This window comes from Doryrhamphus excisus, linkage group LG4 (genome assembly GCF_037039965.1).
Source record: "Doryrhamphus excisus strain RoL-2023G ecotype Guam linkage group LG4, RoL_Dexc_Guam_v1.1, whole genome shotgun sequence".
In the NCBI taxonomy this organism is placed as follows: domain Eukaryota; kingdom Metazoa; phylum Chordata; class Actinopteri; order Syngnathiformes; family Syngnathidae; genus Doryrhamphus; species Doryrhamphus excisus.
In genome coordinates this window covers 14,463,647-14,476,407 of record NC_136360.1, presented here as the reverse complement: position 1 = coordinate 14,476,407, position 12,761 = coordinate 14,463,647, and the positions used below count along the sequence as shown (strand labels likewise).

General features: G+C 41.2%; 2 protein-coding genes across 3 annotated transcripts in view; both read right to left on the bottom strand.

The window, feature by feature from the left end:
- The window catches only part of wwc3 (WWC family member 3), a 37,396-nt gene extending 36,290 nt beyond the window's left edge, over positions 1-1,106 (bottom strand). The window contains exon 1 of the mRNA XM_058073478.2: positions 314-1,106. Within this exon, the coding sequence (XP_057929461.2) occupies positions 314-459 (146 nt within the window). The 5' untranslated portion in view covers positions 460-1,106. The remainder of the gene's footprint in view (positions 1-313) is intronic.
- An 867-nt stretch (positions 1,107-1,973) lies between these two features.
- Positions 1,974-11,674, bottom strand: traf3ip2l (TRAF3 interacting protein 2-like). 2 transcript variants are annotated; one of them, XM_058073223.2, is made up of 10 exons: positions 11,521-11,674; positions 9,895-9,977; positions 5,638-6,152; positions 5,531-5,567; positions 4,731-4,795; positions 4,563-4,660; positions 4,392-4,460; positions 3,944-4,063; positions 3,800-3,874; positions 1,974-3,535 (listed from the first exon to the last, which is right to left on the bottom strand). In XM_058073223.2, exons 2-10 carry the CDS (start codon positions 9,921-9,923, stop codon positions 3,389-3,391), a joined length of 1,155 nt encoding a protein of 384 aa, XP_057929206.2. In that variant the 5' UTR covers positions 9,924-9,977; positions 11,521-11,674; the 3' UTR covers positions 1,974-3,388. The 2 variants fall into 2 exon arrangements, with proteins under 2 accessions (XP_057929206.2, XP_078646382.1); XM_078790256.1 differs by having other exon boundaries at positions 3,944-4,060.
- Positions 11,675-12,761: the final 1,087 nt, after the last annotated feature.

Genomic DNA, 12,761 nt, shown 5'->3' with positions numbered 1-12,761 from the left:
TTTGAAAGTTAAAAAGTGGGAGCTGTGTCACAATAGGTGAGAGAAGCTGGAATGTTTCAGGTCATTGGAAGTCATGAATCCACAAGTGATGACAACACACATGAGAACGTAAAAGTGTGTGCATGACAATGGAAGGGTTGTCAACATTTCAAAACATCGTTAAAAGCTGATTTTACATGTCAAGAAAGATGGCAGCTCATGTCGGAGATGGTTTAGTTAGCCAAATGTGTGAAAAGGCAAGCAAACGAGCAAAAGCATCACGCTGTCACTGAGATTGACGTTAAAATGACTTTTTTTGTTGCTGTTTTCCTACCTATCTCTGGGGTCGATCCATGAAGTCTGCCGGGTGTTGTGGTCGATAAAGAACACTCTTCCGTCGTAATCTCGGGCTTCCTCCCATCCGGCGGGCAGCGGCAGCTCGGAGCTCTCCCTCCGCTTTCCGCCGCACAGCCACGGCATCGCGGCGGGCCGCTGCGAGGGCGAGGGCTCCAGCCCGGCGCCCCTGCGTCGTCTCTCGCCCCCCTCCGGGAAAAACAGCCGCTTCTCACCGCATCACAGGCGCAGCTCGACTTCGGCGTGAAGAGCAAACTTTCCACGGCTGAAGAAAGGAGGCGCCTCCGGGAGCTCAGCACATCCGCGTTTGGTCCAAAGAGTTCCCCGCTTAGTGGCTTACAAAGGCGGCGCTCTCACGGTGCTCGCTACTCCATGTTGGCCTCCGCCACCATGTTTCATTCCTCCGTGTCCTTATTCGGGCTCGGCGGATTTGCATAAACGGACGTGCGGGAAAGCTGGCCCTACTGTCCAATAGGAAAGTCCAACTCTCACAACTTTAAAGCGGCTCTGCTTCTCAAAAAGCAAACTTTTCAATTGTTTGCTAGACGAGATATGTCCTTCTTGTTGCTGCTTTGACGTGAGCAGGCTAAACGTAATTATTACTTTTTAAAATAATCATTTCAAGTTTACCATTTCACGTGGTCGAACAGACTTGACATTTTAGGCGAAAGTTTCGCTCATAAAAGTCGTCATTTTACAACAGCATAACTTTCAACTGAAGCAGGCAAACGTTTCCCCAAAACAAACAAAACTCTACGAAGGCCATTTGCGTTACACTGCAGTGACATCTGCCGGCAGCAACGAGTACTGCAGCCACTCGTTCCTGACTTTGATGATGTCATTAATGGGAGGCGTTACCCTTTCTGTGTGACTTTTTCCAGACAGATGAAAGATGAAATATTTTGTAAAATAAATAAAAACAACACATATGCTAAGAAATTATACATTTACACATTTTTCAAGAAAAATGTATCAACTATGCTCTTTTTCTCCCCATTTTTGCTTTTCTTCAATTTTCCATTCATTTCAACTTTCTTCTTACACAATCTTCGTCCATTTTTTTATTTGCCCAAATTGTAGCTGATTTAATTTGTTTTATTTACTAAAATTTAATTGTCCCAAAATCACAACTTATTTTTGTTTTGTTTGTGAGGGTTATTTTGTCGGTAATATTTAAATATTATAAATAAATATAATATATAAATCATAAATTATATTATATAAATAAATTATATTATAAATATAATATACAAATATATAATATATATTCTAATATATATTAAATATAATATAAATATTTTATATTTAAACAATAAACCTTATGCTACTATGTATTATCCTTAAACATTCTTTCATCAAAATACAACTTGTTTCTTGTTATATTTTGGCATTATTGTCATGAAATTTAAGCGTTTTATGCAACCTCAATAATAACTTACTTTATGCCTCTAAAATGGTGTTATTTTTCCTTGGCCGTAATATTGTGTTGCTCACAGATAGTTTTCGCCGGCAGAGGTCAGTGTTTCTTTGCAAATGAATTAGTGCTTCACTTCGATTCATAATCTTTGAAAGGTGCTATAGGGTCTGGTGACCAGTCGAAAATGTTAAAATAAAAGGACACGCTGTTTATTAATGTCTATATTAAGGATTTTTAAGGACTGCTGACATTTCGACTTGTGTCACAAATGCTGCTAATAGTCACATGTAGATGACTGACTTCATTTTATCTTCTAAGACATTTGAATGACCTGCACAACAGTATATATTATTTTCCAACAGAATTCATTCAAGTGTATGCAGAGTAAGATCTTTTTCAGAGTAAGAACTTTCCATGGGAAATTCACAGCCATTTATGGGAAATTGGGGAATGGGATAGAAGCTTTAGTTGGGGTTGCTGCAATACAGTACAATATACAGTATGTTATGTTATGTATAGTTACACATTTTAAACCTGCATGGTGGTAAGCCTGAGACAAATTCATAGTCTCATGGGTCTTGTGATGTGTTACAGCATCATTGTGGTTCAAACAAAACAGAGACAGTGGCTGAAAAGTGAAGCAAACGTTTTTGCAAAAAGTGGTACCAAAACTGGAGCATACAAAATTGAGGGAACATTTTTGAAAAAATGTCACCAAATAATACAAACCAGAGGCATACAAAAACAGAGGCAAAGTCTTTTAGAAAATGATGAACAAATACCAAATATATGAAAACTAGGGTGTACGAAAACCAAGTCAGTAAACAAAAACTTTTTGCAAAGACAGTGACAGTGGCTGAAAACTGAAGCAAAAGTTTGGGCAAAAAGTTTTACCAAAATTGAGTTAAAATTTCTGCAAAAAAATGTTACCAAATAATACAAATCAGAGGCAGACAAAAACAAAGGCAACGTCTTTGCAAAAGTGATCAACAAATACATGGGGCGTACAAAAACCAAGACAGTAAACGAAAACAAAATTTTAGCAAAGACAGTGGCTGAAAACTGAAGCAAAAGTTTGGGCAAAAATGTTACCACTATTGAGTCAAAATTTCTGCAAAAAAATGTAAAATAAAATAAATAAGAGGCAGACAAAAACAAAGGCAACGTCATTCAAAAATGATCAACAAAAACATGAAAACTAGGGCGTATGAAAACCAAGACAGTAAACAAAAATTAATTTTGGACAAAAGTTGCAAAGCAATGTTAGCAAAAAATATTGACAAAAACCAAACCATCCAAAAACTGGGGTGTACAAAAACACAGAAGTGAATGAAAATGGAGGCAAAATTGAAAAGAAAGAAAAAAAGGAAAACAGCAAACAGAAACAGACAAAATTTGAGCAAAAACTTTATGAAATCCAAAAATACAAAAACTGGGGCATTCCTCAATAAAATGTCATTGAAGCACTACTCACAAATAAAAATGTCTTCCCTAGCTAAACTTCCCATGGCAAGATTCCACAATCTTTTCTAGCACCACAAATGTTCCTGCTAGCTAGAACCGAAAGGAACATTCCCAGATATTGCAGAACTCTCAACATGCCCAAGACACTCTGTGATGTCCTCCAAGAAGGCGTTGTCATATGGGGATGGACACAATGGTGGGCAGCTCGCCTATCGGAGGGGGGTTGTACTTCTCCACCCTCATGAGCCGCCGTAGGATGTCGTCACGGTCCAGCGGCCAAGCGTACACATGCGTGTTCTGAAGCCAGGTTGGGACGTGACACTGCGGGCCAACACGTTTCTCAAGTTATTGTATGTGTTGTTGTTAGGAAATTATTCACAAGTTATTGTGATGTGCGATTCCCCAAATAGGATACGGAGCTTAGTGTCGAAAATACCCATACCAACACAGGAAAACATTTTTATTTCTCTGCTCTACAAGGGTTCACTCCCCAGTTAATGAATAGTGCTTCATTTCTTTTTACACTTCAATGCCAGTTATTACCGCTTATCCTCACGAGGGTCAGGGGTGGGTGACATGACTTACCTTCTTTGCGCCGGGGAACAAAATGGGAATAAAGCGAAAATTTTTGCATCCGTTCTGAATGAACTCATTCTGGAGCTGCATGAAAGAAAAGAAATGCAGTGAATAAAAAAAAAGTGTGACATTTTGTTAGTTTGTTTTCGGAACCTGCTTGTGGATGTAGACTGCGCTGCACGTCCGCTCGTCAATGTCGGGGCTGCTGACGTGGGAGGCGGTCACCGTGTCGTAGTACTTGGGGCTGATGATGATGATAATCAGGTACTCCTTCTGGGGATCACATGACACATCCATCACTTGACTCTTTTTAAAGGCAGAGTTGTTCCTGCAGGACTGCGATCTATCTGTGGTTACATTAGCATGCCGTTTGTATGGATGCTGTGGGAGATAAAGACGTCAAAACAACATGAAAGTCGAAAGCAAAAGAGGTTGCCGCAGGACCCACTGCTCGCTGAGAGGAGCGATACCTCATTTAGAGTCTACAAAAGTTTCCAATGAGACTCGAAAAGTCAATTAGAACGACACGCTACTGTAATTGACCGACAGTCCCATTATAATGTGTTCATGTCATGTGTTCAATCGTATACGAAACACTTACCTCGCTGAGGTAGCGCTCCATGAAGTCAATCTTGCTGATGCTGCGAAACTGCTGCTCAAATATGTCAATCTGTAAGCACCACAAATAAAAAAAATCAATAAACTATAAATATACTGTATTCAAAAAACAAAATAAGAGGGTTATTTTTATAAATGGTTGTCACATTCGTACATGTGTGTCGAAGCCGTTGTGCCGCAGCAGAGCCACAAACTTGATGACCTCGCTCAGGTGCACGTCATCGTCCGCCTCGTATGTGACAAACACCCTCCCTGCACGCCAGGACAACAAGATGTCGTTAAAACGGCTACTTGACAGTGCACCGCGTCCATGGACACTCACGCTGCTCCAAAGACAGCGGCATGCTGTGCGGCGTCTGCTTCTCTGGAGGCGGATGGCTGTGGTTGCTGTGGAATGACAAAAAAAATAAACAAAACATTTAAAAAGCACTTCAAGTTCAGTCCTGTTTGTGTTTTCACTTTCAGTACAGGCAGGCTATCTCATGAGGAGCGCTTGTTTGCTTTCAATGGGTATGTGAATACTACGGAAATCAGTTCAGTTTGTTTCCAGAATTATTGAATTGAATACATCTTTTTAAAACACCTTAAAAGGACCTATCATTTACGGTGATGTAAAATGTCGGCTTTTAACATACAGCCATATGTGTTGGATCCCGAATCCAATCTGGAAGTAGAGACTGGACAGTCCCAAGTTTCTCAAGAAAAGAGGTTACTTCAAGACGTCTCTCAATGGTACGTAGCTTTAGCATTTTAGTGTTAGGTTTTTGACAGCATCGGTAACATGTAATGTAGTCATGATGGTTTTTTTTTTTTAAACAAAAAATTTGAGGAAAACCAAATGTGCAAAAACAGAGAGTGAGTGAAAACTTTTTTTTTTAGAAAAAAAAATCATCCACAAACTGGGTCTTGCAAAAAGCGAGCAGAGACCGAGGCAAAATTTTCATCAGAACATTTTTGATGAAAACCAAAACTGGGGTAAATAAAATCTGTGACAAAATCTGCGATATCTTTATCCTATCAAAGACAACAAGAAATGTTGACATTGTTACTGTTCTTGAACAGCCCTGAATGAGACAGAGTAGGGCCTTTTTGTGAATTTGAGAAAAGAATTACAGTACTCACATCCGTGTGAACCCACCCCAGGGATGTCTGCAGTCACCTGGATGTTTACAAGGCAAAAAAATGAGAAGAGCACACGAAGGTCGCAGCAGGAACAAGTTCTGACTTACATTGAAGCCCGTGAGCTGCCCGGTTTGGAAAGCACGGGTGAACGTTGGCTCCGCTGCCGGAAAAGGCGTCCGCGGGACACTGGGCCCAGCAGGCGGCCCCAATGGGTGAGCACATGTACGGGGGCAGGGTGTGATGCCGGCTCGGCGGGTCTGAGTGCAGAGAGAAGGGCTGCTCCAGGCTGCTTGGGGACTTGTGACCAGAGGGGAGGCTATCTCCGCAGCAGCTGCAGAGTTCTTTTGGGTTCAGGCTGGACGGCGTGCTGCCGGGATACCCCGACCAGCTGCTGGACAAGCTGGACGGCGGCAGCCAGACACTGTCGGCCAAGCTCGGGAAAGGAGTCGGCGGGAAAGAGCAGGAGCTTAGGTTGGCTCGGGCGTGGGAGTCCAGCACGGGTTCCTCCTGGAAGGGGTCGCAAAGGCGGGAGCCAGCGGGGTCCATTTTGGCGGTCACTTCTTGCTGCTCGGCGCTCATGGTCTCATCGTCCTCTTGTGGAGTGTTTTTGCACAGGAACCAACTGCACCAGCGGACATTGTGAGGACAAGCAATTTGGACTTTATGTTCTTGAAATGCTGCACGCTTCAAAATAAAACTGTAAAAACATGAAACCCTACTGTGACACCTCTGCTATTATTTTTCCTTCCTCACATCATTGTGTTTTAAATACGTGAGGCTCTTTTATTCTGACCTGAACACATTGGGCAGCATTGCAATTCCAACACCAAATAAAATATGTGTCTCCGACTCATAAACACATCACTCATCCACCTTGGAGCAACACTTACTCATTGTCACTGGACTACCGCAAGGTGCATTCATGGACACTCCGAACATCACAATGACGAAATGTATGCATGGTCTAAATAAACAGAAATTCAAAGAAAAACATTCATTCAATCGTTTTCTACCGCTTATCCTACACGGGTCTCGGGGGGTGCTGGAGCCTATCCCAGCTGTCTTTGGGCGAGAGGCGGGGTACACCCTGGACTGGTGGCCAGCCAATCACAAGGCACATATAGACAAACAACCATACACACTCATTCATACCTATGGACAATTTGGAGTCGCCAATTAACCTAGCATGCTTTTGGAATGTGGGAGGAAACCGGAGTAAGTGGAGAAAACCCACGCATGCATGGGAAAAACATGCAAACTCCACACAGAGATGGCCGAGGATGGAACTGAACTCAGGTCTCCTAGCTGTGAGGCCAATAAGTGGATATTGTTATCACTCATTTTGTAACTCTTAATGCGGACGTACAATATGCTTATGATCAGAAACCCCAGAAAATACAGTAAAAATATGTGAATTCAACTTGAGTTACGGTCTTTGAATGCAACCCTCATTGCTCATGATAACATGGTTAAAGTGTGATTTAAATGCTTTGCTACAAAGAAACCAGTGTTGCGTTAACAGATTTATATATTTATATATAAATACATTCTAATTCTGTCCTGTCATCTTTCTTTCAATAACATTAAAAATACAGTAAAAAGGGGCATACTTCAGACAAAGTAGCAAATAGTGATTAATCGCAATAATATATATATTCATAAATGATCACTGTTTTGTGGATGAAATAGGTTTATTTTTAAAAAATGCATATTTAAGCAAACTGCACTTATTCTTGGCACAAATTAACCATTTTCATGAACAAAAATAGAAATATAAGAATTGTTAATTGTGGATGTAGTGTTCTACCTTGGCCACTAGGTGTCAGTGTTCTGTGAGACAAGCCAGGAAGTGCAGTTACCACAAGTGTAAATGATCTCACAACAGGCACAATATCAATAATATAATAATCATAAGCTAAAACCCAACCCTGAACACCCAATATCACTTCCGGTCCCCCAGAAATCTGTTCACCTGCCACTAAACACTCGGGTCTCCTAGCTGTGTGGCCTGCACGCTAACCACTCAACCGCCGTGCAGCCTGCATTTCATACACACTTTTCAAAACAAAGTTACAAAGTGTTTTACAGGACAACAGCAAATTGAATTCCCCTTGCTCCCTACCCTACCCACATAACACATAAACACACCCTGGGGGGTATTCTGTGTGGCTCAACCAACCCAGGTTACATGCTTAAGATGCAGCTCAACAAAACCTAAAATCCCCAAACAGAATGAAACGGTGGATCTCAACTGTCTGGTTCTCGGCTTTATGCTCAGTGCACATACACATAAAAGGAGGCATTTGATGTCATATTATTCTACTTCCACGCAAAAATGAAGTGATCCCAAACGGTGTACTTTACACAAGATGAGCAAGTAATTATTAATAAGAATTATGAGTAGTTGAAAAAGATTACCGTGGCCAAAAAGCAACACTTGCCACCAATCAAGCCAGGGAGGCAACAACTGTCTTTTCATTTTTTAATGGTGTCTGTATTGTTTAAGGAGACCAGGGTTCAATTCCACCCTTGGCCATCTCTGTGTGGAGTTGCATGTTCTCCCCGTGCATGCGTGGGTTTTCTCCGGGTACTCCGGTTTCCTCCCACATTCCAAAAATATGCTAGGTTAATTGGCCACTCCAAATTGTCCATAGGTATGAATGTGAGTGTGAATGGTTGTTTGTCTATATGTGCCCTGCGATTGGCTGGCCACCAGTCCAGGGTGTACCCCACCTCTCGCCCGAAGACAGCTGGGATAGGCTCCAGCACCCCCCGCGACCCTGGTGAGGAAAAAGCGGTAAAAAATGAATGAATGAAAGTCGGACTGGAGTATAAGTCGCATTTTTTGTCATTTTTTTGCAACTACTTGACCAAAACAGACATTACATCCTCTTGGAAGGCAAGTTCTAACAATAAAAGGATAGAGAACAGGCTGAATAGGTGTAAGATATGCTAACACAATAGTTATTCAGCTACACAAAAAATAAACATGAACAGAAAAGGTGTCCAGTGTTTATGTAACATAAACAGTTTTTTCATTTATAAGTCGCTCTGGAGAATAAGTCGCAGGAACAGCATAACAACATATGAAAAAAAAGTGTGACTTATAGTCCGGGAAATACGGTACATCTGCTCATGTTGGCCTAATTATTTCATATTGCATTTTATTCCTCATCTAGTGCTTTGCATTGCCTCGGTAGAACATATGTCTCACTGATCGATGGATAATATCATCAGGAAGTGCTAGCAGCGCAAATCTTTTTTTCATTTTTTTTTCCATGTCCTTAATAAATGCTCCGTGTTCTTAATAAACGGTGACGCCATCTCCAAATTAGTTAGAAACAGTGGCACTTTCATGGCTCATTTTCAGCTGAGAGCCTGGACATAACCTTGTTGAGACCGAGTTAAGAGTTTAGCCTAAGTTACTCCACACTCTTTATTGCTCTCTGGTTCTACCATATCTTACTTATTGTGTGGAAATATGAGGTAATAACTATAAAAGCAATCTTCACTCGCTAAATGTACTGCAAAAAAGGTCAGTAAGGATAATTCACAATGCCGCCTACAGAGAACATACTAAATCCTTATTTCTAAAATCACAAATACTTAAACTTGCTGATATAGTTAATCTTCAAACAGCTAAAATAATGCATAAGGCTAAAAACAACCAATTAGCTAAAAATGTAATCCAATACTTCTCCTCAAGAGAGGAGAAATATGATCTCAGGGAAGAACTACATTTGAAACACTTATATGCTAGGACTACGTTAAAAAGCCATAGCATTTCAGTATGTGGAATCAAACTATGGAATGGATTGAGTAAGGACCTCAAACAATGCACAACGATGAGCCAATTCAAGAAACAATACAAGCAGTTGATGTTTGCTAAATACAAGGATGAAGAGTCTTGAACCAGTCATGATGTGCTATATATATCACTATATTGACACTTACTATGGTACCCATTATGTCATTGTATGGTCATATCACCTCGTACTTCGGTACGAGGTGCATTATTAAAAAAAAAAAGTATTATGGAAAGCAGGAAGTGAGCAAATGTAACAGTTACTGATTGTAAATGTACCAGATGGAGGGGTAGGATTTAATAAGCTTTGCTTCTTCCTACTCCTTTTGGACATGTGGAACTGGGAACTGATTATGTGATGCACTCAATTGTAAACTGATGCATGTTCAAATGAAATAAAACCATTACCATTACCATGGTGATACAGCTGCCTTCACAGAACATGCATGTCCGGCTTTACACTCAACACGCCTCTCAAGCCTACTAAACGTGCTTCGCAGAATAACCCCCCTCGTCTGCTAAATATAAAATAAACAATAATTTTTTGGGATGGACTCACCTATTTGGAGGTTTGGAACCTGGTAGCATCCTTCAGCCTCCTCACGTCCATGTGTATCCCTTTACGCTGCACGTCAACTTTCACTTTAAAACAACAAAAACAAAAGCACTGTATATACACATGTATGTACAAAAAAAACATTTGCAGTGAATATTGACACAGGAGCTGCTGTCGGCCACTCTCTACACTGCTAACCTGCTACTAGAACTCTCGGCTAACTATCAACTCTGGCTAGCTGATATCATACACGTAGAGTACCCAGAGAAAACCCATGCATGCACGGGAGAACATGCAAACTCCACACAGAGATGAGAGAGTGGAATTGAACTCGCGTCTACTAGCTGTGAGGCCTGTGCGCGAACCACTCGTTCGCTGTTCAGCGAGGGCTATACCAGTGAAAGACCATTTACGTTTAGAATAAAACAGCTGCTATTTTTTCCCTCCACAGCTCAATGAGATCTTAAAGTTGTCTGTTGATAAGCTGCTATGTATGTGCGTATATATATATATATATATATATATATATATATATATATATATATAGAGAGAGAGAGAGAGAGAGAGAGAGAGAGAGAGAGAGCATAGAGAGATAGAGAGACAGAGAGAGACAGAGAGAAAGAGAGAGAGAGATGATGTATATATACATATACACACACACGTTATATTTGTTATAGCAAGCGATAGATCATGTCCGCCTGTATCTATATCATGACGAAAAAGTGTGTGCCGCCCTGATATAGTATATGCAAAACATACAAAAATACTCATATTTATGAATACAGTAAATACACATTTATATATTACTAAATATATTTTCCATATTTCTAGTAGAAGGTATCTTCAGGACTACTTAAAAGTAGCTCGCAGGCTGAAAAATTGTGAGCACACCTGGGTTAGAGTACGTTTCGGTTAGAGTCGGATCTTCCAGGACAGATTAACGATGCTAACCAAGGTTCCACTGTTTTTGTTTGTTTCTTTCGACTTTTTCCTGATTTCGGAGTCGCCACAGCGGATCTTTTTATCTGGGTGTGTGTATAAAAAAATATACTATATATTTTGTTGTTACTGGCCTTCAGCCATGAGATGTACATGATGAGATCTATGACATCCAGTCGAAAGACAAATGCCCTCCAGGGCCATGGCGGTTCACAGAAAGACCACAGGGACTTTTTGAATGTGACTGATTCTGTGTATAGTGAGCACACGTGGGTTGAAAAGAAATGACAAGTTTCCCTCAATGAAAGAAGAAAGATAAATAGCGCAGAGAAAATTAAGCTAAGAAATAAGTGACGGTGTTGTTTAACTTTAACACTGTTTAAGGCATGTTTTTTTACCCCCTCAAAGCACCACAAAGTTCCAGTGAGTGACATTTGTGGTTACATATATGACCTCAATTTTGACTTCTTGTATGGCTGGCTCGAGACTGTGGTTGCTTTAAGTGTTCGAGAATATTCTTTAGTTCATTACATCAAAGACAATAGATTAAAAGTAGAAAAGTAGTCTTCTTGCTTTGTACCTGTTAGCTAACCAGGTGATACTGTTGACAAACAATTGGCAGATGGTCGATGGATGCAAAACAAGCTGAGAATTAACAGGTAATACTTTCATGGCATTAAATTGTCTTACCTTCCCTCCAGCAAATGAACCAGACTACGACGTGTCGGCGTCCTCCCAGACACGAATCCTCCCCGGGGAAAGACGCTCCCTTCAGCGGCGACTTTGAGAAGCTGTCTGCTCCCCTCCGGCTGACGCTGTACTGACGTGCGAAATGTGCTCGTTGGCTAACCACCAAACCACGCCCCTCGGCATCCAGCCACGCCCACTCGTATTACACAGTGTCAGTATCGTATCGATACTATAGCGAGATATGAATATTTGTCACTTCTGTTTCACAATATTGTTTGTTCACATTGTTGATGTATGTATTTATTTATTGCTTTCAAACTCAGAAAAAATAAAATTCAAAGGATTTGCATGCAAGCTGATACAGGTGGTCCTGGTTTTTACTCCCATAAATTATTACTACCATACAAAAAAGAAAAAATAATGTCTATTAGTAGTAGTAGTAGTAGTAGGCAGTAGGAGTATGGTCTAATAACGATAACTGAGCAGTTTAGTGCTCTCATTGTTGACATGAGCCTGTCTCTCCCTCCCATGCAACGCCCCTTCCGGTGTGCAACACAACCTTGGATGCTATTATTGTTGTATTATGTACTGTACATCCTTCATGTAGTTTATCGACAATGTGAGTGACTTAGATGTAGGTTCTTGTAAGAATTATAGTTCAGAAATAAAATACTGGGCTGCACGGCGGTCGAGTGGTTAGCGCGCAGACCTCACAGCTAGGAGACCAGGGTTCAATCGCACCCTCGGCCATCTCTGTGTGGTGTTTGCATGTTCTCCCCGTGCCTGTGTGGGTTTTCTCTGGGTACTCCGGTCTCCTCCCACATTCCAAAAACATGCTAGGTTAATTGGCCACTCCAAGGTATGAATGTGAGTGTGAATGGTTGTTTGTCTATATGTGCCCTGTGATTGACCGGCGACCAGTCCAGGGTGTACCCTGCCTCTCGCCCAAAAGACAGCTGGGATAGGCTCCAGCACCCCCACAACCCTCGTGAGGAAAAAGCAGTAGAAAATGAATGAAATAAAATACTAATAGTACTAATCACTCTGTATATAACTTCATTCATTCATTTTCTACCGCTTTTTCCTCACGAGGGTCGCGGGGGGTGCTGGAGCCTATCCCAGCTGTCTTCGGGCGAGAGGCGGGGTACACCCTGGACTGATCGCCAACCAATCACAGGGCACATATAGACAAACAACCATTCACACTCACATTCATACCTATGGACAATTTGGAGTGGCCA